The 22,982-nt window shown below is 44.7% G+C and overlaps 1 protein-coding gene across 1 annotated transcript in view; it reads right to left on the reverse strand.

The window, feature by feature from the left end:
- bub1bb (BUB1 mitotic checkpoint serine/threonine kinase Bb) overlaps positions 1–22,982 on the reverse strand; it is a 132,640-nt gene that overhangs the window by 23,103 nt on the left and 86,555 nt on the right. Inside the window, exons 16-17 of the mRNA XM_038784090.1 lie at positions 15,063–15,238; positions 12,899–13,030 (exon numbers count right to left, since the gene is read on the reverse strand). Of these exons, the coding sequence (XP_038640018.1) occupies positions 12,899–13,030; positions 15,063–15,238 (308 nt within the window). The remainder of the gene's footprint in view (positions 1–12,898; positions 13,031–15,062; positions 15,239–22,982) is intronic.

A 22,982-nucleotide genomic window follows, 5' to 3' on the forward strand; every position in this document is an offset into this window, starting at 1 on the left:
GATCAAACTCTCCTTTTTTAAATGTCGCAGCTTTTTGTTTTAAAAGTTTGGGGGTTTTATTCATTTAATTTTCATTTTTTTTCATTTATTTAATTCATTTATTTTTATTTTTTTTACAAGTTCGGGGGGGGGGGGTTTATTACATAAAATTTCACAGGAAAAAACAATGCAGAACTTTGGACAGATGGAGGCTCCATACTTTCCAACACCGGAAGGCTTCACCTTCATTCAACTGGTTCCATTGGAGAAGCGTGTACGAGGGCCAAAGGGACCTAAAACCATTTCCTCCATTTTTGTCAGCAGCAAACAAGGTAAGTGAAAATGGTGGGTTGCGCAGGTCGGCCGGCGTGGGTCTCTCAGGTCGGCCTGGTTGGGTCCCAAAGGTTGGCTGGTTGGTAAAAATGGGTCCCCTGAAAAAAAGTTTGAAGAACACTGCTGTAGAACATGAGTTTGATGCTGGGTCAGGGGTCGTGGTCTTCAGTCAAACACACTTCCTCAGCTGGCACACTGAAGGCAGGTGTTGAACCCTGTTGACGTCTGACCTTGTTGACAGTAGGCTCCCACAGTATGGAGACTAGTCCACGTTGTCCAAGGGCTCCACATGAATTTTGATAACTGGAGTTGTTGAGGATCTTTGCCCTAAGGATATTTAATGTAAGGTCCATGCTCTCATACATCTCAGGTGAAGGTGGCGACGATGGCTTGCATCTCTGCCTCCAAGTGAGCACAAACGCAAGTATCCTCTGCATTCAATGACAGAGGATAGGATGACTTTGGATCTGGCCTGTATGTGATTGAGGTGGAACAGATTCCTATTTGTTCTGTAGTTCAGCTCCACTCCAGCAGGGAGCTTGCTCAGGGTGAGATGGAGTATTGCAGCAAGAAAGATCGAAAAGAACCGTGGTGTGATGACACAGCCATGCTTTGGCCCAATCCAAATGTGAGTTGGGTCTGTGGTGGATTAGTTGGTCAGGCTTGCGCATATCATCATGGGAACAGTAACAAACTTTTGGGGCAGCCAAAACAGGGGAGGATGTTCCATAATCCCTCGCGGTTGACAGTACGAAGGCCGTTGAAAATGAATGAAATGAAAATCGCTTATTGTCACGAGTAGGCTTCAATGAAGTTACTGTGAAAAGCCCCTAGTCGCCACATTCCGGCGCCTGTCCGGGGAGGCTGGTACGGGAAGGTCAAAGGAGGCCATGTGTAATGGTTGGTGTCATTCTCTGCATTTCTTGTTGCTGCCGCACGATGAAACAATGACCGCTGTGTCCCTTAGCGGGCGGAATCTGCATTGGGACTCTAGGAGGAGCTTTCAGCCACAGGGAGAAGACGATGACCTTCCTTGCAGCTGATAGCAGGGAAATTACTCTATAGTTACCGCAGTCAGACTCCTCACTTTTTTTGGAAGATGGTCATGATTTTGGCATCTCTAGACATCTCCTGGTACGTTCTCCTCCCAGACAATTAAAATAAGGACAAGTATTTGTGCCAATAGTGCTTCTCCACCATGTTTAAGTGCTTCGGCAAGCATGCCATCTTCTCCAGATGACTTGTATCTTTAGCTGTCAGATGACCTTTTCTACCTCTTGCCGGGTTGGGGTTGTGCTGAGATGGCGGCAGATAGCTGTGGGATGGAGTCGAAGACACTCCCATTGAAGACAGAATCTCTGCTAAGGTCTTGACAGGTGCTGACTGTCTCCATTTTTGACAGGCACCTCTCCAAACTTGGCCAGCAGTAGGGTGGGCTTTGTGTCCTTTTCAACTCTGATGTTGAAGTCACCAAGGAGGAACTGCTTGTTGCCCTTTGGGACTCAGGCCAAGGAATGTTTAAAGCTGGAGTAACACTACCAACATTCTACTGTTCCACTCCTGCACCTCCCTCTTACAGTGTCATGAACACTTACTGAGGAGGGATTTGAGGGAAGGAAATGTAACAGGTCTATTCATTATAATAGCAACTAGCAACTCATAACTGGGCAATTGAGCCACTGTGGGCCACCTGCGGCAGATTTGTTCTCAACTATAATCTGTGGCCTCATTACCCAACAATTTCCCCACCCAATCTTTACAACCAAGCCAGAGGATCAAACCTGGTTCATGGAGTGCAGGAGGGCATGCCAGGAGCAGCACCAAATGTAACTAAACATGAGGCCTTGACATGATGATGCTACAACAGAGGACACTTGCCAAACAGAGCAAGGTATGCAATCCCACAGTCAACAGATCAGTCTCAACTTTGCAGTCTTTCCACATTCAGTCGTGAATTGTATGGACAATTAAACAATTAACTGGAAGCATCAGCTCCACAAATATCCCCATCCCCAATGATAGGGCAACCCTGCAGGAGATAAGCCAGAGTGCGGAGTGGATGACCCATCCTGGCCTCCTTCTCAGTTCCCCAGCATAATTGATGCCAGTCTTTAACCAACTCAATTCATTTCCTGTGATACCAAGAAACACCAGAAGGCACTGGCTATGGGGCCTGACAATATTCTGACAATAGCACTGAAGACTTCTGCTCCAGAATTAGTTGTGCCCCGAGCAACATTGTTTCCAGTACAACTAGAACACTGGCATCTACCCAGCAATGCAGTAAAGCATGTCCAGTACACAAAAAGCAAGCCAACTCCAACTCAGCCAATTATCACCCCATCAGTCTACTCAATTGTCAGCAGTGTGATGGAAAGTGTCATTGACAGTGCCATCAAGTGACACTAATACAGCAATAACCCGCTCACTGATGCTCAGTTTGGGTTCTGTCAGGCCCTAGTTGGAGTCATTTCTAGCACAAAATGAGAATAGCTTTGGCTGTTGGAAATCAATCACCTCTGTGTCAGAACATTGCTGCAGGAGTTATTCAGCCCATCTTCAGCTAAATGTTCAATTACCTTCCCTCTGATCAATGACCTTCCCTCCTTTATAAAGGTAAGAAGTGGGGATGTTTGCTGATGGTTGAGCAATGTTCAGCACCATTTGTGAATCCTCAGATACTGAAGCAGTCAGTGTTCATATGCAGCAAGACCTGGATAATGTTCAGGCCAGAGCTGACAAGTGAAAGTTGTTCACGTCACACAGTGCCAGGCAAAGACCGAGAAAATCTAACCATCTGTCCTTGAAATTTCAACGGCATTATTATTGTCAAATCCCACTTTCAACAATCTGGATGTTACCATTGACCAGAAACTATACTGGACCAGCTATATATACCTTCTGACTCCACAAAGTCTGTCCACTATTGACAAGGCGTAAGTGAGGAGTATGATGGGATACTCTCCACTTGCCTGGATGAACGTAGCTCCAACAACACTCAAGAAGTTCAACGTTGTCCAGGACAAAGTAGTCCATTTGACTGACACCCCACTCACCACTTTAAATATCCATTCTCCACCACCAACACAGTGGTAGGTACACCATCTACAAGATGTATAGCAGCAACTCAGGGCCCCTTCAACAACACCTTCCAAACACGTGACCTCTACCACCAAGAAGGACGAGGGCAGATGTTCAGGAACACCACCATCTGCAATTCACCTCCAAGTCTCACAGCATCCTGACTGAGAAATGTATCACTGTTCCTTCAATGTCACTGGGTCACAATCCAGGAACTCCCTTCCTAATAGCACTGTGGGTGTCCCTCTACCACATGGACAGCATCGGTTCAAGAAGGCAGCTTACCACTACCTTCTCGAGGGCAATTAGGCATGGACAATAAATGCTGGCCTAGCCAGCAATGCCCACATCCCGTGGAAGAATAAAAAATATTATAGTATGTATTCAATTTCATAAAATGAATTGTGAACACTGAATGAATTGAAAGGTGTTCAATGTGAATATGCAATTTAAATGCAGTTACAAATTAAATGGATAGCATGCTTTAGCCAATGAGGTTATTGGGGCAACAACTGCACGAGTGTGAAATCGGCTAAGGAATAGAGTGCAGTGATAAATTGCTGTTGCAGACAAGAGGGAAGTGTGTATGGTAGTCTCAGTGGTTTGTATTAGAACCACTCCTGGGGGAATGGGGCAGGATACTTGAGGAACTGAGCGGAGTGCCTGCATCTCTACAAACAAAGCCACGCAGGTTACTTTTCCTTGATAAAAATAGTCAAATTTGTTTGTACATCAGATATTGATCCTTGGACCTATAGGCCTCAGCTGACAGCTCAAAGCTAAACAGGGAATAAAATATTAGAAAAATTATAGTTGCAACTTGTGACAATATGTATATGGTAAGAATATGAAGAGTTAACAATTTACTGTAACTGCATCCAATCACTAGATGGTGATCAAGTACATACACGTGGATCACGTGATACTCGATTGGGGGAGAAGGTTGTTAAGCGAGGGAGAGATTAGTCGTGTTCTCAGGAGCTCCGTAATTAGTGAATCTGTTATCTTTTATATCTTAGCAAGCAAGTCGAATCTATTTAGTTGTAGTGTAAATAAATTGGCTTTGTTCAAAACATAGCTTGATGTTCTTTGCGAGACACTACACTTCGAAGCCATCCTCATTCAGAAAGCAACGGTCACATGATACCAGGAGTGGAAATCGTAAGGTACCAGGTGTGCATGCTAAGTATAAAAGTTCAGCAAGAAATGAGAAGTTTGTGAAAAAAAATTTCCGTGAGACAAACGTGAAAAACATTTCTAACCAGAGTCTGACGTGAACAACAACGTTGAAGCAAATCCCAGTCAAAGCGAAATGGAATTTCTGCAAACTCCATGGCAATTTTGAACTTCAGGTAGACGTTAATTGGTGCAATTTCAAGCAACAGTTTGAATTGTATGTCTCTGCCCTAGACTTAGAGGCAGCCAGCAACAAGCAAAAAAGAGTGCAAAAAGCAGGTGAAATGCTCGACAGCTTCATAACGGATCGGAGACTAAAAGTGCAGGCATGTAATTTTTCGATTCTCCTGGACTCACTTTTGCGACATCAGAGTCTGCGGAGTAAAAAGTGACAAACTGCAGGAAAAGTTATTGCGACAGACTTATTTGACATCAGAAGGGACAATCAGTGTAGAGCAAGGGAACTTGTCAGAAATTAATTCTCAGAAATGTTGGTCGGTGAAAGTGGCGTAAAAAACAAACAACATGGTTGACGCCATTCATCAGTGGCACACCTAAAAAAGAAACAAGCTCCAGACGGCAGCCATTTAAAGAATGACGGCAGCCATTTTACGCATGACATCACGAGCGCATGAAGTATAAACGGTGTGGCAACATGCATCAGATCAAAAAGTGCCCGGCATATGGGAAACCTGTGCTAAATGTCACAAGCTAAACCACTATGCATCTCAATGTAGATAGGGAATAAATTCACAGCAGTTTAAAAAGCTGAACAGTGAACAAAGGAAATGCTGTGCAAGAAACAAGCATTGAAAAACATGTTAAGCAAGCGATCAAACCTGACTCAGAGGAAGATGTTTTTGACTTAGAGGATTCCTTCTTTGTTGAAACAGTGGAAAACATTGAAAAAGCACAACCGTAAACTTCCGATTCGGAAACTTTAAAAACAGATTTCCATCGTTCAAAATTCTGATGATTGGACGATACCTTTTTTAAAATAATTTTTTAAAATAAATTCAGAGCACCCAATTCAGTTTTTCCAATTAAGGGGGAATTTAGTGTGGCCAATCCACCTACCCTTCACATCTTTGGATTGTGAGGGCCAAACCCACGCAAACACGAGGAGAATGTGCAAACTCCAAACGGACAGTGACCCAGAGCCGGGATCGAACCTGGGATCTAGGTGTCGTGAGGCAGCAATGCTAACCACTGCGCCACCGTGCTGCCAGGTTGATACCTTTAATAATAAATGGAACCAACAAAAAGATGAAATTGGAAAAATGGAGTAAGAGCTCATCTCATTAATCAGACAGACATAGCCAGATTAAAGATAAAACCGCTGACTGATGAGAATGATTGTCAACTGCAAGATTATAATGGCAACTTGATAACCACAATGGGTAACTGTTATTTAACTGTCGAGGTAAAAGGGAAAACGATTCTGATTAAATTTGAGATCGTTGAAGCAAAGAGATCATCATTACTTGGTGTTCAGGCATGTGAGATTCTGCAGCTCGTGAAACGCGTTTGCAGCTCGGACAGGATTTCATCCAATTGCAATGACCAAATTGAGGCGATTATTTAGAAATTTCCTCCCGTCTTTCATGGTATGGAAACACTACCATTCGAATATAAAATCCAGTTGAAAGCAAATGCCAAACCAGTAATTCATCCACCTAAGTGTTTAAAGGTTCCTTTGAGGGAACGTTTAAAAGTGGAACTTGAGTGTATGCAGCAGCTGGGGATAATCACCAAAGTGGAAGAGCCAACTGACTGGGTCAGTTCTATGGTTTGTGTGAAGAAAGCCAACAGTGACCTGAGAATCTGTATCAATCCCAATGATCTGAATCAGAATATTAAGCGGGAACACTACCCGATTCCTAAAAGGGGAAATTACTAGTAAAACGTCAGGTGCCAAGATCTTTACCAAACTAGACGCATATAGGGGGGTTTGGCAACTAAAGTTAGATGATGCAAGTAAGAAACTCTGCACGTTTAACACACCATACGGGAGATACTGTTTCAATAGAATGCCTTTCGGGATTATTTCAGCTTCCATGATTTTCATCGAGCTATGGAACAGATGGTTGAAGGTATCACAGGTGTACGAGTGTACGTGGATGACAATCATTTGGTCATCAAATGAAGAGGAACATAAAAATGCACAACTTCTGCAAGTCATAAAGCGCACTGAAAAGTTTGGTCTCAAGCTGAACAGAGCCAAATGCCAATTTGGCATCTCCAGACAAATTTTCTTGGGTGATCAACTATCAGCTCAAGGAGTCCAGCCAGACAGTGAAAAGATTGCAGCCATTACCAGAATGTCATGTCCAAAAGACAAAAAGACAGTCCTTGGGATGCTAAGTGTTTTCAATTTTGGGGGGAATTTTATACCGAACTTGCCATCATACACCCCGGCACTAAGACAGCTTATGAGAAAGAATGTTATGTTCAATTGGTCTGATGAACATAACAGAGTGGTCTGATCTGAAAAGAGCACTCACTACAGCACATGTTCTGTTGTTCTTCGATCCCAAAAGCAATATGAAGATCTCGCCAGCAAAGACAGCATAGATGCAGCACTGTTACAACAAACAAGTGAAGGGCTATGGTAATCAGTTGCATATGCCTCGAGAGTGATGACACCAACCGAGCAGCACTATGCGCAAATTGAAAAAGTGTGTTTGGGTCTACTCACAAATTTCATAACTACGTGTATGGGTTACCCACATTCACAGTTGAAACTGATCATCATGTGGAGATGCCGGCATTGGACTAGGGTGAGCACAGTAAGAAGTCTAACAACACCAAGTTAAAGTCCAACAGGTATGTTTCAAATCACTAGCTTTTGGAGCACTGCTCCTTCCTCAGGTGAATTGGGAGGTAGGTTCCAGAAAATATGTAATATATATATATATACACACACACACACAAAGTCAAAGATGCAAAACGATACTTTAAATGCGAGCATTTGCAGGTCATTACGTCTTTCCAGAGCCAGAGAGAGGGGTAACCGCAGGTTAAAAAGGTGTGAATTGTCTCAAGCTAGAACAGTTGGTAGGATTTTGCTAGCCCAGGCCAGATGGTGGGGGCGGGGTGAATGTGAAGCGACATAAATCCAAGGTCCCAGTTGAGGCGGTACTTATGTGTGCGGAACTTGGCTATAAGTTTCTGCTCTGCGATTCTGCATTGTCGCGCGTCCTGAAGGCCGCCTTGGAGAACGCTTACCCGAAGATCAGAGGCTGAATGCCCTCAGTTCAGCTGGCAAAATCGCATAGTAATGCAGACTTCTTTACGACAAATGATCCTCAGCAAGGTGCATGAAGGCCATCTGGGGACGGAAATATTTAGAAAAGCAGCTCAGGAGTCCGACTATTGGCCAGGAATCAATAATGAGGTTAGCAACCTAGTTGCACAATGTGAAACGAGTCAGAAGAGCCAGTCTCATCAACAGAAGGAAGCACTGACAATACACAAAATTGTCACGACTCCATGGTTGAAAGTAGGCATTGATCTGTTTTTCTTTCAAGGCAATGAATACACGTTAATCATTCCCTATTTTTTGAATTATCCTGAGAATTATTCCCGTACCAGCCTCCCCGAACAGACGCCAGAATGTGGCGACTAGGGGCTTTTCACAGTAACTTCATTTGAAGCCTACTTGTGACAATAAGCGATTTTCATTTCATTCCATTTTCAGGTAATCAAGCTACTCAACTCAAGTTGGAAGGCAGACATCAAGACTATGAAGCAAATATTTGCTAGGCATGACATCCCATTCACCATAATGAGTTATAATGGACCGTGTTTTGATAGCAGTGAATGGGCTGAGTTTTCCAAACAGCATGACTTCCAGCATGTAACCTCCCGCCCACTTCATCCACAGTCCAATGGAAAGGCTGAGAAGGGAGTGTATATCGCCAAGAAGTTACTGAAAATAGCTTGGGATTCCAACAGCGACCCAAACTTAGCTTTGTTAACCTACAGAGCAACAACACTTGCAACAGCATACTCACCAGCACAGTTGCTGATGAATCGAAAGATACATACCAGGTTACTGTGTCTTACTACAACGAATCCTGAGAATGAAGATGCAATCCAAAAAAAAATCAAACAGAACAAACGCAAACAACAACAGTACTATGATTGGACAGCAAAAAATCTATCACCGCTAGAGCAAGGTGTTACTGTCAGAGTACAACTTCCGAATGGATGGTCGGGCATATCACGTTATATGCCAGGTAGCTCCACATTCATATGTAGGAGTAATGGAAGTGGGTTTGATTTTAAGGAGAAACTGCAGAGCACTTCTTAAGGTGAAGATGACTCAACCCACATTTCCTAACAGAGATACAGAGCTACTCAAAGCAAATCCAACAGTATGTCAGGAAGACGTTGTTCCAGCAGCGAACACAACAGTAGCATTGGAACAAACACAACTGTGATCTACAAGTCCATTATGGGCCAGGGTTTAGAGAACATCAAAGTATATGATGGAGTTCACCTGACCCACAATCTTTAATAGATTTTGGTTATGGGGAGCACAAGGGCCCACTTTACAGATGTGATGCAACACAGATCTAACGTATTTTTAAACAAAAACAATGTTTATTCTATGAATCCAGTTAACATTTTATAAATACACAGTAAACATCTTATCAACTACCAACACGGATAGGCCCCCCCAAAGATATAGTACTCTATAGGTAACCCGTAGTAACTTTCCTAACAACATCCATCAGTCAAAGACCCTTTTTAACAAAGACAGTAGGTTTGCATTCCTTACAGAAACAGGTATTAATTTGAAATCATCAAGTGATCTAGAGACATTCTTTAGCATGCAGAGAGAGACCAAAATACATCTCCTTGGTTTGAATGCAGCTCAAAACAGTTTCCAGCTCAAAACTAAAGTAGAAAGCAGAGCCAGGGCCCAGCTCCACCCACAATGACATCACTGCAGCCACTTGAGAAGACAAACATTTCTTAAAGTGACATTCCCATGCCACCTCCCCCCAAGAAAAAAAATAAACCATCAACTTTAAGATGGTTTCATTTTTCACCTTTTCACTTTCTTTTAAGCAAAATTGACAAATTTACCTTTTTATAGGCAAAACATGCAAACGTTTATAATAACATAGTCCATTTTAGTTCTTCTTCTGGCAACTAGAATCCCTCTTGATTGACAGTCTCTTTGGAAAATGAAAAAATGAAAATCGCTTATTGTCACGAGTAGGCTTCAATGAAGTTACTGTGAAAAGCCCCTAGTCACCACATTCCGGCGCCTGTCCGGGGAGGCTGGTACGGGAATCGAACCGTGCTGCTGACCTGCTTGGTCTGCTTTAAAAGCCAGCTATTTAGCTGAGTGAGCTAAACCAGCCGCTAAACCAGGACAACAAGGTCTCTGCACAAGCATCCATTTCTCTACGCCTCAGCATTTCTCTTTAAGGTCAGATACTTTAGTTCACTCCGATCACAAAACCCCTTGTAATTCTCCAACACAGGAGCATTGGTTAACACAGCCTTCAGACTCAAATGCCTGTTGACACTCCGCTGTCCACTGAAATTTGCTACGCTTCTTTAGCAAGTCCGCCAGTGGAGCGACAACACTGCTAACATTCGGTACAAATTTCCGGTAAAATCCACTCATGCCAAGAAATCGCATTATTTCCCTTTGTGTCGAGGGTATTGGAAACTTCCCAATAACTTTTGTTTTCACATCCCGTGGGACCATTCGACCCTGTCCAATTGTATGGCCAAGGAAAGTGACTTGGGCTTTTCCAAGTTCACTTTTGGCTAGGTATACCACCAAACCGGCCTCAAGTTGATCGAATAACTTCATCAGATGTTTTAAATGTTCTTTCCATGTCTGGCTGAAAATTACCAGATCGTCGATGTATACCACACAATTGGGTAATCCTGAAACAACTTTGTTAGTTAACCGTTGAAATGTGGCTAGAGCGTTTTTCTTGCCAAATGGCATAACTTTGAATTGGTATATACCATCTGGAGTCACAAAAGCTGAAATCTCCTTCGCCCTTTCGGATAAAGGTACCTGCCAGTCACCTTTAAGTAAATCCAGTATGGAAATAAAGGCTGATTGTCCCACCTTCTCAACGCAATCCTCCAAACATGGGATAGGATAAGAGTCCGTTCTTGTAACTGCATTAATCTTTCTATAATCTACACACAACCATTGGATACTGTCCCTTTTCAGTACCATCACTATGGGTGAGCTGCATTGGCTGCAACCCACTTCAATTATGCCATTTGTAAGCATACTTTCAATTTCCTTGTTAACGTGTGCCAATTTTAAAGGGTTAAGTCTGTATGGATGTTGTTTGATTGGAACAGCGTTTCCCACATCTACATCATGTATAGCCATTTTAGTACTTCCACAAACTTGCCCATGTGATATCAATAACTCTTTGGGGTCAGTTTGTTTTTCCTCTGGAAGGTAACCTAACAATTTATCCCAATTTTTAAGAACATCCTTGATTTCCAATTTAATTTGAGGGATGTCAAATTCAAAGTCATCTCGATTTGGTTCTTCGCTTTGAGTTAGAATCATTAAAACCTCCTCCTTTTGCTCTCCTTCCGTTTCAAAGTACCTTTTAAGCATATTCACATGACACACTCGGTGAGTCTTCCTTTTATCTGGCGTTCTTACCACATAATTCTCCTCACTTAATTTCCTTTCAATCTGATAAGGTCTACAAAACCTTGCTTTTAAAGGTTCACCTACCACTGGTAACAATACTAAAACTTTATCTCCACTGGCAAAATCTAAAAGCCTTTTTTTAAGTCTCTGTTCGTAAGGCACTGCGTGTGACCTTGTCCACCCCCAAAAACTTTGAGTGTCTGAAAGAGCTATTGCCCACAACACACTCCCTACTTAAACTGGACTACCACACCTGAAAAGCAAACACAAATATGCTCACTCCTCACTGTCTTTAAGTTCACTCAGCCAACCCAATCACAAAAGATTTTATCCCGGACGAGCCCCCAATTTATTATGGGCCAGGGTTTAGAGAACACCAAAGTATATCATGGAGTTCACCTGACCCACAACTTTTAATAGATTTTGGTTATGGCAGCACAAGGGCCCACTTTACAGGTGTGATGCAACAGAGATCAAAAGTATTATTGAACAAAAACAATGTTTATTCTATGAATCCAGTTAACATTTTATAAACACACAGTAAACATCTCATCAACTACCAACACGGATACTCCCCCCAAAGATACAGTACGCTATAGGTAACCCGTAATAACTTTACTAACAACATCCATCAATCAAAGACCCTTTTTAACAAAGGTTGAATGTAAGGTTTGCATTCCTTGCAGAAACAGGTATTACTTTGAAATCATCAAGTGATCTGGAGACATTCTTTAGCATGCAGAGACCAAAATATACCTTCTTAGTTTGAATGCAGCTCTTCAACTGAAAACGAAACCAAAACTCCAAGCCAAAAACAGCTTCCAGCTCAAAACAATGGTAAAAATCAGAGCCAGCGCCCAGCTCCACCCACACAATGACATCACTGCAGCCACTTGAGAAGACAAACATTTCTTAAAGTGACATTCCCATGATACGTCTCAGAAAAAAAAAGGCAGACTGCATTTGAGAGAAAAAAATTGTTAACTTATGGACAATAACAATGAAACCATGTATAGCCTAAACAAGCATCATGTAATGTAAATATGTTTGAATGCATGTCCAAACAACTTCAAAGAAAGGGGATGTGACAATATGTATATTGTAAGAATAATGAAGGGTTAACAATGTACTGTAACTGCATCCAACCATTAGGTGGCGATCAAGTGCATACAGGTGGATCAGGTGATTCTCTTGATTCGGGGAGAAGATAGTTAGTGGAAGTAGAGCTTAGTCGTGTTTTCAGGAGCTCTGTAATTAGAGTCTTAGTTTAAGTGAATCGGTTATCTTATGTATTGAATCTATTTAGTTGTGGTGTAAATAAATTAGCTTTCTTCAAAATATAGCTTGATATTCTTTGTGAGACACTACACTTCGAAGCCAACCTCATTCAGAAAGCAAAGACCAACACACAACTATATTTGCAATGATGTGAATACAGCACTGAAAACTGGAGTATGGAATTCCCAATTAGCTCTGCAGAAATCAAATATAAAATTGATCTGGCCAAAGCAACATCAGCAAATAAACCATTTGGGTCAGATTGGCTCCATTATGATCTAGCACTCTAATTGATACAGCTCGTTCTCCTACTTTTCTGTAAATGCTTTCCAAGCCACTTTTCTCAAAACACTACCAGGCGATGTGAACAGAATAAATTATATTGTCTCTTACCCAGATTCAGCTCAAGTCCATCTTCAAGTATAGGTATTGGGCTCTTCTGAACGTGGAACTCTGGAAGTGAGCTCAATGGCACAGGTAGGGACAACAGCAATTGATTTCGCACTTCTACACTCCAAGGATTATCTGCAATTTATCAGATGGTATTTCAGAAACAAGAACACGAAGCATATTTGGTTCTTTACACGAGTACAAAAGTTTATAGTCAATGATGTGTTGCGCTGTCCACAGAATATGCCCATTTTATTAATTTTGAAGGCAAGGAGTGTGCATACTTTTTGGCAATATGTAATCCATGGTAGACAAGATATATTAACTTGGAGATAATATGTCTGGCTAAAAAACAGATAGCAAATTTCACGAGTATCAAAGCAATACAAGAAGCCTGGTGAGATTGGAAAGGTTGTAGAGTGGTGACTGTAATGAAGAGCTATTAGTACTAATATAACTGTGGTTTAAAACTAAAGCCTAGAAATTACTGCTGACAATATTGGATGAGCATTTCATAAATCCATACAACATTTGCCTTGGATATATTCCTAAACTGAGGATCACCAGCCACTCCTGTTACTTATCTTACATAGCAGATTCTGCTTCACCCACCCAATATTTAATCACATATGATCGAACAGAGGAATTTCACTACATTGTGGAGTACATTATGTTCTTGACAAAGTCTACAAATCTCATTAGACATATGTGTATATTAAGGAATTAGAATCACAGGTCAACAAGGGTTAGCACAGCTGCCTACGGTGCCGAGGACCCGGGTTCAATCCCGGCCCTGGGCCACTGCCTGTCAGGAGTTTTCACATTCTCCCCATGGGTTTCACCCCACAACCCAAAATTGTGCAGGGTAGGTGGATTTGCCACGCTAAATTGTCCCTTAATTGGAAAAAAATAATTGGGTACTCTTAAATTTATTTTTTAAAAGAATCATAGGTCAACCACCACATCTTCTGCACTTACCTCACTCAAAACACAAATTGCTTCTTTTTGTCATCAACTCCTCCAACAGGATTCCAGGTTGGCAACTGAATAACCCTTCATAGACCCTGACTACAGAGCCATCGGTTATAAGAGTTTAAATAGGTGGATGTGGGGGGTTCTGTTCAACACAAGGCTCGTTGTTGAGAAAGGGGCCTGTCATCACAAACCTGAAATGTTAAGCCTGTATCTCTCCACAAATGCTACCGAACCTGCGGATTATTTCCAGCATTTCGGTTTTTATTTTACATTTCCAACATCTGAGGTATGTTGTTTTAACAAGATAAAAACAGAAGTGGTTGAAACAATTTAATCTCTGGCCTCCATTTGGAATTGAGGAAACAGAGCGGGTTAGGGCCAGTGCTCAAGACTCACTTGGGAGAGCACTGATGTCCAATTAAACTGATAACATAGTGGGTTCTCCCCACCCCTTAAATATATAACGGACTTGTAGAATATATATCAAGATAAAGTATATTATACACAAGAGTGAGAAGTAACGGATAGGAAAATAGTTTTCCAAAAAGTCATAGCATTGGTCTTCAAAAACCAGACGTGCATTATCATTACAGATGTAACTGTCAAGCAAACCTATGCTCATACTGAATTGAATGATTTTACTAAAGCATCTCAAAGCATAATGTAACATTCAAGGGACTGAGCAGAGATGTGTATATAACAGCCAAGCTGAGTGCATTTTCTCTACTGAATAGAGCTAGGAATTATCAATTTTAACTTATGCGCTGTGATAGCAAGAAAGAATCTAATAAAATGATCCATTTACAGAGCACAATGCTTTGCATCATACAATCCCATATTGGAATATAAACATTTGGAAATCTTAGAAAATACTCACTCAATGCTAAAACATTACTATTTGGAAAATTTCTGAAACATTTTCAGCATGATCGTTCATTTATGTATTTTCGTATCTTTCCTTAAATAGCCATTTACAATAATCTTTATGATATTGCTGCAGTTCCTGCTTGGGTTCAGCACCATGCATTAATCACCACAAGTCATTCTCAGAGTCAGAGTCCACTTTTATTAATAACTCGAGATGTTAATCTAGTTTAGCTACACTATCAAGAATAGTAAGCTTGCTAATTAGCAAGATTATCAAATAATCTAAATAGATCTTAAAGACTAAACACAGACAGCAGGTCCATACCAAAGGTGAAATTCACATTGTTGGTCTCACACGAGTTCAACTGGCCCAGCTCCAGTCTCTCAAAGACATTCAAGTCACTGATAGTACCAAGTCCTCCCGCTGAAGTAGAGGAGACTGCAGAAGAGGAGGTGGTGGCAGCAGAGGACAGGCCATCTTCACTTGCTTCCTGAATTGGACTGTGGTACAAAACAAAAATTTAAATATTGTCCAATCATTTACACCATTGTAGACTAAACTACCTAGCACATTGAATTACCTCCTCCAGGTCCTCAGCATCACAGGTGTCAGTCTTCAGCCAATATGGATTCACTCCACGTGATATCGTGAAATGGCTGAAGGCACTGGATACTGCAAAGGCTATGGGCCTTGACAATATTCCAGCAATAGTACTGAAGACTTGTTCTCCAAAACTTGCCGTGCTCCTAGCCAAGCTATTCCAGTACAGCTACAATACTGGCATCTACCCAGCAATGTGCAAAACTGCTCAGGTGCATCCTGCACGCAAGAAACAGGACAAATCCAACCCAGCCAATTACCACCCTATCAGTCTGCTTCCCATCATCAAAATGATGGCAGGAGCCATTAAAATTGCTATCAAATGTGGGGCTGCTGGCGGATGAGGAGGTGGGCTGGTGGGTCCGAGGATGTATCGAGAGGTATCTGGAGGCCAACGACAATGGGGAGGTCCGAGTGGGGACAGTCTGGGAGGCGCTGAAGGTGGTGGTTCGGGGGGAGTTGATCGCCATTCGAGCGTACCGGGAGAGAAGGCAGCGGAGAGAGAGGGAGAGATTGGTGGGGGAGATGGTGAGGGTGGACAGGAGATATGCAGAGGCCCCGGAGGAGGGATTATTTCAGGAGCGGCACAGCCTTCAGGCTGAGTTTGACTTGTTGACCACCAGAAAGGCGGAAGCTCAGTGGAGGAAGGCACAGGGTATGGTGTATGAATATGGGAAGAAGGCGAGCAGGATGCTGGCACGCCAGCTTCGTAAGCGGGATGCGGCTAGGGAGATTGGTGGAGTTAAGGATCGGGGAGGAAATGTGGTGCGAAGGGGGGTAGACATCAATGGGGTCTTCAGGGACTTCTACGAGAAACTGTATCGGTCCGAACCCCCGGTGGAGGAGGGGGGGATGGGGCGCTTTTTGGATCGGCTGAGATTCCCGAGGGTGGAGGAGGGACCGGTGGAGGGGCTGAGCTGGAGGAGTTGGTTAACGGGATAGGGAACATGCAGTCGGGGAAGGCGGCGGGGCCGGATGGGTTCCCGGTTGAATTTTATAAGATGTATGCAGACCTGTTGGGCCCCCTGGTGGTTAGGACTTTTAACGAGGCAAGGGAGGGGGGGGCTTCGCCCCCGACGATGTCTCGGGCGCTGATCTCCCTGATTCTTAAGCGGGACAATGATCCCCAGCAGTGTGGGTCGTACAGGCCGATCTCACTCTTGAATGTGGACGCCAAGCTGTTGGCAAAGATCTTAGCTACGAGGATAGAGGACTGTGTGCCGCAGGTTATCCACGAGGATCAAACGGGGTTTGTGAGGGGGAGGCAGCTGAACACTAACATACGGAGGCTCTTGAATGTTATAATGATGCCGGCGGTAGAAGGGGAGGCGGAGATAGTGGTGGCACTGGACGCGGAGAAGGCCTTTGATAGGGTTGAGTGGGGGTACTTGTGGGAGGTGCTGGAAAGGTTCGGGTTTGGGGAGGGGTTTGTCAGTTGGGTGAGGCTGTTATAAGAGGCCCGGATGGCGAGCGTGGCCACGAATAGGAGGAGGTCGGAGTATTTTCGGTTACACCGAGGGACGAGGCAAGGGTGTGCCTTGTACCCCCTACTTTTTGCGCTGGCAATTGAACCCCTGGCTATGGCGCTGAGGGAGTCGAGGAACTGGAGGGGGCTGGTGCGGGGTGGGGAGGAGCACCGAGTGTCGCTCTATGCGGATGACCTATTGTTGTATGTGGCGGACCCGGTGGGGGGAATGCCGGAGGTGATGAGGATTCTCCGGGAATTTGGGGACTTTTCGGGGTACAAGCTCAACTGTGGGAAGAGCGAGCTGTTTGTGGTACACCCGGGGGACCAGGAGGGGGGGGGGGGGGGGGGGGGGGGGGGGGGGGTTGGTAGGCTCCCATTGAAAAGGGTGGAGAGGAGCTTTAGGTACTTGGGGGTGCAGGTGGCCAGGAGCTGGGGGGGGGGGGCCCTGCATAAGCTTAACCTTACAAGGCTGGTGGAGCAAATGGAGGAGGAGTTTAAGAGGTGGGACATATTGCCGCTGTCTCTGGCGGGTAGGGTGCAGTCAGTCAAGATGACGGTGCTTCCGAGATTTCTGTTCCTGTTTCAGTGCCTCCCCATCCTTATCCCAAAGGCCTTTTTCAGACGGGTTAACAGGAGCATTACGGGGTTTGTGTGGGCACATGGGACCCCGAGGGTGAGGAGGGTGTTCTTGGAGCAGGGCAGGGATAGGGGGGGCTGGCGCTGCCCAACCTCTGTGGGTACTATTGGGCTGCCAATGCAGCGATGGTGCGTAAGTGGGTGATGGAGGGGGAGGGGGCAGCATGGAAGAGGATGGAGATGGCGTCCTTTGTGGGCACGAGCCTGGAGGCACTGGCGATGGCGCCGCTGCCGTTCCCTCCGACGAGGTATACCACGAGCCCGGTGGTGGTGGCTACCCACAAAATTTGGGGGCAATGGAGGCGGCACAGGGGGGAGGTGGGGGCCTCGATGGGATCCCCGATACGGGGGAACCACCGGTTTGTTCCGGGGAGAATTGATGGCGGGTTCCTGAGTTGGCACAGGGCAGGTATCAGGAGGTTGGGGGACCTGTTTATAGACGGGAAATTTGCGAGCCTGGGTGAGCTGGAGAGGAAGTTCGGGCTCCCCCCGGGGAATGCCTTTCGGTACATGCAGGTGAGGGCGTTTGTCAGGCGGCAGGTGGCGGGGTTCCCTCTGCTGCCGCCGCGTGGGATCCAGGACAGGGTGCTCTCGGGGGTGTGGGTTGGGGAGGGGAGGATCTCGGCGGCGTACCAAGTGATGCAGGAGATGGACGAGGCCTCGGTTGAGGAGTTGAAGGGTAAATGGGAGGAGGAGCTGGGTGAGGAGATTGAGGAGGGGACGTGGGCGGACACCCTGGGGAGGGTGAACTCCTCTTCTTGTGCGAGGCTTGGCCTCATACAGTTTAAGGTGTTGCACAGGGCTCACATGACCGGGACAAGGATGAGCAGGTTCTTTGGGAGTGAGGACAGGTGTATTAGGTGCTCTGGGAGCCCAGCAAATCATGCCCATATGTTCTGGTCATGTCCAGCATTGGGGGAATTTTGGAAGGGCATGGCAGGGACGTTGTCGAGGGTGGTAGGATCCAGGGTCAATCCGGGCTGGGGGCTTGCAGTATTTGAGGTTGCGGAGGAGCCGGGAGTGCAGGAGACGAAAGAGGCCGGTGTTCTGGCCTTTGCGTCCCTGGTAGCCCAGCGGAGGATTCTTCTTCAGTGGAAGGACGCGAGGCCCCCCAAGCGTGGAGGCCTGGGTCAACGACATGGCAGGGTTTCCCAAGCTAGAGAAGGTGAAATTTGCCCTAAGGGGATCAGTGCAGGGGATTTTCAGGAGGTGGCAGCATTTCCTGGACTTCCTGGCAGAACGATAGAAACAGGCCAGCAACCCGGGGGGGGAGGAAGAAGAAGAGATGTTTTGTACTAAAGGGACGGGCATAGTTGTTCTGTGCCAATGTCAGGCATTAATTCATTTCCTCTTCTGTGTGTACGCGGGGGTGGGGGGGTTCTGTCCTATCTATTCAAGGGACGGGCAGATGTTTTGGGGGAATGATGGGTGTTAGTTTATCTCTTCCGCTGTGTATGCACGGGTGGGGGGGGGGACTGTTCTTTCTGTTCTTTGTCTTTTTGTTGTTGATATTATGCAACAATTTGAATAAAAATTATTTTTAAAAAAACATTGCTATCATACAGCACTTGCGCAGCAATAACCTGTTCACAGACACTCAGTTTGGGTTCTGCCAGGGTCACTCATTACAACCGTGGTTCAAACACGGACAAAAGAGCTCAATGCCAGGTGAGAGTAACTGCCCTTGACATCAAGGCAGCATTTGACTGAGTATGGCATCAAGGAGCCCGAGCAAAACTGGAATCAATGGGAATCAGAGTGAAAATTCTCTACTGGTTGGATTAATACCTGTCACAAAGGAAGATGGTTGTAGTGGTTGAAGGTCAATCATCTCAGCTCCAAGACATCACTGCAGGACTTCCTCAGGATAGTATCCTAGGCTCAACCGTCTTGAGCTGCTCCATCAATGACCTCCCTTCCATTACAAGGTCAGAGATGGGGATGTTTGCAGATGACTGCATAATGTTCAGCATCATTCATGACTCCTCAGATAATGAAGCAGTCCATGTCCAATTGCAGCAAGTCCTGGACAATACCCATGCCTGGGCTGACAAGTTACATCCACACCACACAAGTGCCAGGCAATGACCATCTCCTACCGGAGAGGATCTAACCATCTCTCCATGACATTTAATGGCATTACCATCACTGAGTGCCCCACAATCAACACCCCGGGGATGGGGGCGGGGATGGGGGGGGGGGGGGGGGGGGGCGGTTATTGTTGATCAGAAATGAACTGGACTAGCCATATTAATATTGTGGCTACCAGAGCAGTCTAGAGCTAAAAATCCTATGGCGAGTAACTCGCCTCCTGGCTCCCCAAAGCCTGTCCACCATCTACAAGGCATAAGTCAGGGGTTTAATGACATACTATCCACTTGCCTGGATGAGTGGAGCTCCAACAACACAAGAAGCTCGACACAATCTAGGACAAAGCAGACCACTTGATTGCTACTCCTTCCACAAATATTCAATCCTTCCATCACTGACGAACAGTGGCAACCATGTGTGCAGTCTACAAGACGCACTGCAGTAACTTGCCATGGCTCCTTCGCCAGCACCTTCCAAACCTACGACCACTATTATCTGGAAGGACAAAAGCAGCAGATGCGAGGGAACCCTACCACCTAGAGGTTTCTCTCCAAGTCACTCACCACCCTGACTTGGAACTATATCGTCGCTCCTTCACAGTTGATGGGTCAAAATTCTGAACTCCTTCCGTAACTGTACTGGTGGTGTATCTGCACCTCAGGGACCAGAGCAGTTCAAGAATCTGAATCCGCCATCTGAAGGCACTGAGGAATGGGCAATAAATGCTGGCCTAGCCATATCCCATTGATGAATTTTAAAAACGTATGCCACAAGAGGCATGTAAAGGACCATTGCATACTTGAATATACTGTAGAATAGTCATTGAATTAGGATGAACCTATTGATTCCATATCTCAGACCACATCCACCACCCACGTACCCTTATCTAACAAAAATCCTGCAATCCCAGTTTTGCAATTTTTCAATTGACCTCGCCTCAGCTTTTTGGGGGAGATGATTTCAGTTTTTCATTGACCTCTGTGATTAAATGCTCTTTGATGTCATCCATGAACAATCTAGCTCATTTGCAGTTATGTGACTTTGTTCGGAATTCCCCCACTAGAGATCTGATTTAAGTTTTTAAATTAGCTTAAAACTTTCAATAGGCCCCTCATTAGCTAATATTGTAACTAGCTGTCTTTTGTCAGGTACTGTCTCCCATTTTATGATTTGCTAACAATCAGTCCTCTCCTCAAATAACTGATCTTGACCTCAAATGTACTTGCAAATTTCCAATTACCCATTCCTTTCCAAAGTCATATCATGGAATCTTAGAATTTACAGTGCAGGCCCATCGAGTCTGCACCGGCCCTTGGAAAGAGCACCCTATCCAAGCCCATGCCTCTACCCTATCCCCGCATACCAGTAAAACCACCTAACCTTTTGGATACTAAAGGGCACTTTAGCATGGCCAATCCACCTAACCTGCACTTCTTTGGACAGTGGGAGGAAACCAGAGCACCCGGAGAAAACCTACGCAGACATGGGGATGAAGTGCAAACTCCATATAGACAGTCACCGGAGGTCAGAATTGAACCTGGGACCCTGGAGCTGTGAGGCAGCAGTGCTAACTACTGTGCCACCGTCCTTGAATATTTTTGCTGCTTTGAAAATCTGTGCCCGACTGTCCCTCAATTCTATGTTTGAATTCCTCCCATCAAGTTTCTGGCCTGGTTACAGAACTAAAAAGACCTTATTATAACCCACAACTTGCATTTATGTAGTGCCATTATTGCAATTGAACATTCCAATGCGCTTTACAAGTACATTATGGAACAAAAATCACAACCCATGAAATGAAAATTGCTTATTGTCACAAGTAGGCTTCAAATGAAGTTACTGTGAAAAGCCCCTAGTCGCCACATTCCGGCGCCTGTTCGGGGAGACTTGTACGGGAAATGAACTGTGCTGCTGGCCTGCCTTGGTTTGCTTTAAAAGCCAGCGGTTTAGCCCTGTACTAAACCCATGTCACGCAAGTTGATTAGGCCAGGCAAATAATAGCTTGCTCAAAGAGGTAGGATGCAAGAAGCGTCGTAAGAGAAGGGAGGTGGAGAGGCAGCGCAATATAGGGAAGCATTTCCAGAACTTGGAACCCTGGAAGCTGATGGTACAGTTGCCAATGGAGTGATTAAAAAATCAGGAATGCTCAACAGGCTGGAATTGGCAAAGCAGATAAATCCGGTGTAATGGAGCAAGTGTGCAGCATTGTGGGACTGAAGGAGATGGGGAGGCGAAAGACCACAGAGGATTTAAAAATCAAGGATGATTTTTTTTTTTTTTAAATAAAAGATGTTGCTAGACCTGAAGCCAATTTAGACCAGGGAACAGAGGGACATGGACAGCAATTGTGAATGATCTCAAGTTTGGGGAAGGTAGAATGTGGAGATGTGCTGGAAAAAACAAGTTTAGCAGGTAACAAAGGCATAAATTTGGGTTTCAGTAGCATTGAATCATAGAATTTACAGTGCAGAAGGAGGCCATTCGGCCCATTGAGTCTGCACCGGCTCTTGGAAAGACCACCCTACCCAATCCCACACTCCCATCCTATCCCCATTACCCAGTAACCCCACCCAACACTAAGGGCAATTTTGGACACTAAAGGCAGTTTAGCATGGCCAATCCACCTAACCTGCACATCTTTGTACTGTGGGAGGAAACCGGAGCACCCGGAGGAAACCCACGCACACACGGGGAGAACGTGCAGACTCCGCACAGACAGTGACCCAAGCCAGGAATCGAACCTGGGACCCTGGAGCTGTGAAGCAATTGTGCTAACCACAATGCTACCGTGCTACCCTAAAGCAGTCTTGGTACATACGAAGGGCAGGGAGCTCAAACCGTCACGGTAGTGGTACAGCCCTTAACATTAATCATGATTGATTAAATCATCCAATCATGACTTATTTCCTAAACTTGGTTCGAGTCGGTCCTGGGTCTGGAGGAGAGCAGAGGTCAGAGGCGGGGCAAGAGTGAGGATTCCCATTACAAATAACAAAATAAAAATAAGACTTGGAAGTATTTGTTGAATAACAGAACTTTATTATAATAAAACATAGAAACATTTTTAAAGTTTGTTTTTGTATATTTGTAATTATTGTACAAAACAATCATTTTTTTGTGGTTTAATTCTTCAATATAATAAGAATTTTTCTCATGGGTTCCACACTCCTTTGGTAACCTTTCCTTTGAGGAACACATGACCAACCATTCTCATACCTCCTTCCATCCCCATTTTAAAAAAAACATTCCCAAGACCAGCAGCCTTAAGTATTCCAAGGGATCCCCAGAAACCCTCACCATTTCTCTATGAGGGACAGCAACAAATAGCACAGAAACAGGTCCAACGGCCTAAGCAGTCATGTTGGTGTTTACCATCCACATGAGCAATAGCCCTAATTGCATGTGTCAGTCTTGTTTCCATATCCTTTAATCAATCATCGATTTGTAAA

This window comes from Scyliorhinus canicula, chromosome 2 (assembly GCF_902713615.1).
Source record: "Scyliorhinus canicula chromosome 2, sScyCan1.1, whole genome shotgun sequence".
NCBI classification, from domain to species: Eukaryota; Metazoa; Chordata; class Chondrichthyes; order Carcharhiniformes; family Scyliorhinidae; genus Scyliorhinus; species Scyliorhinus canicula.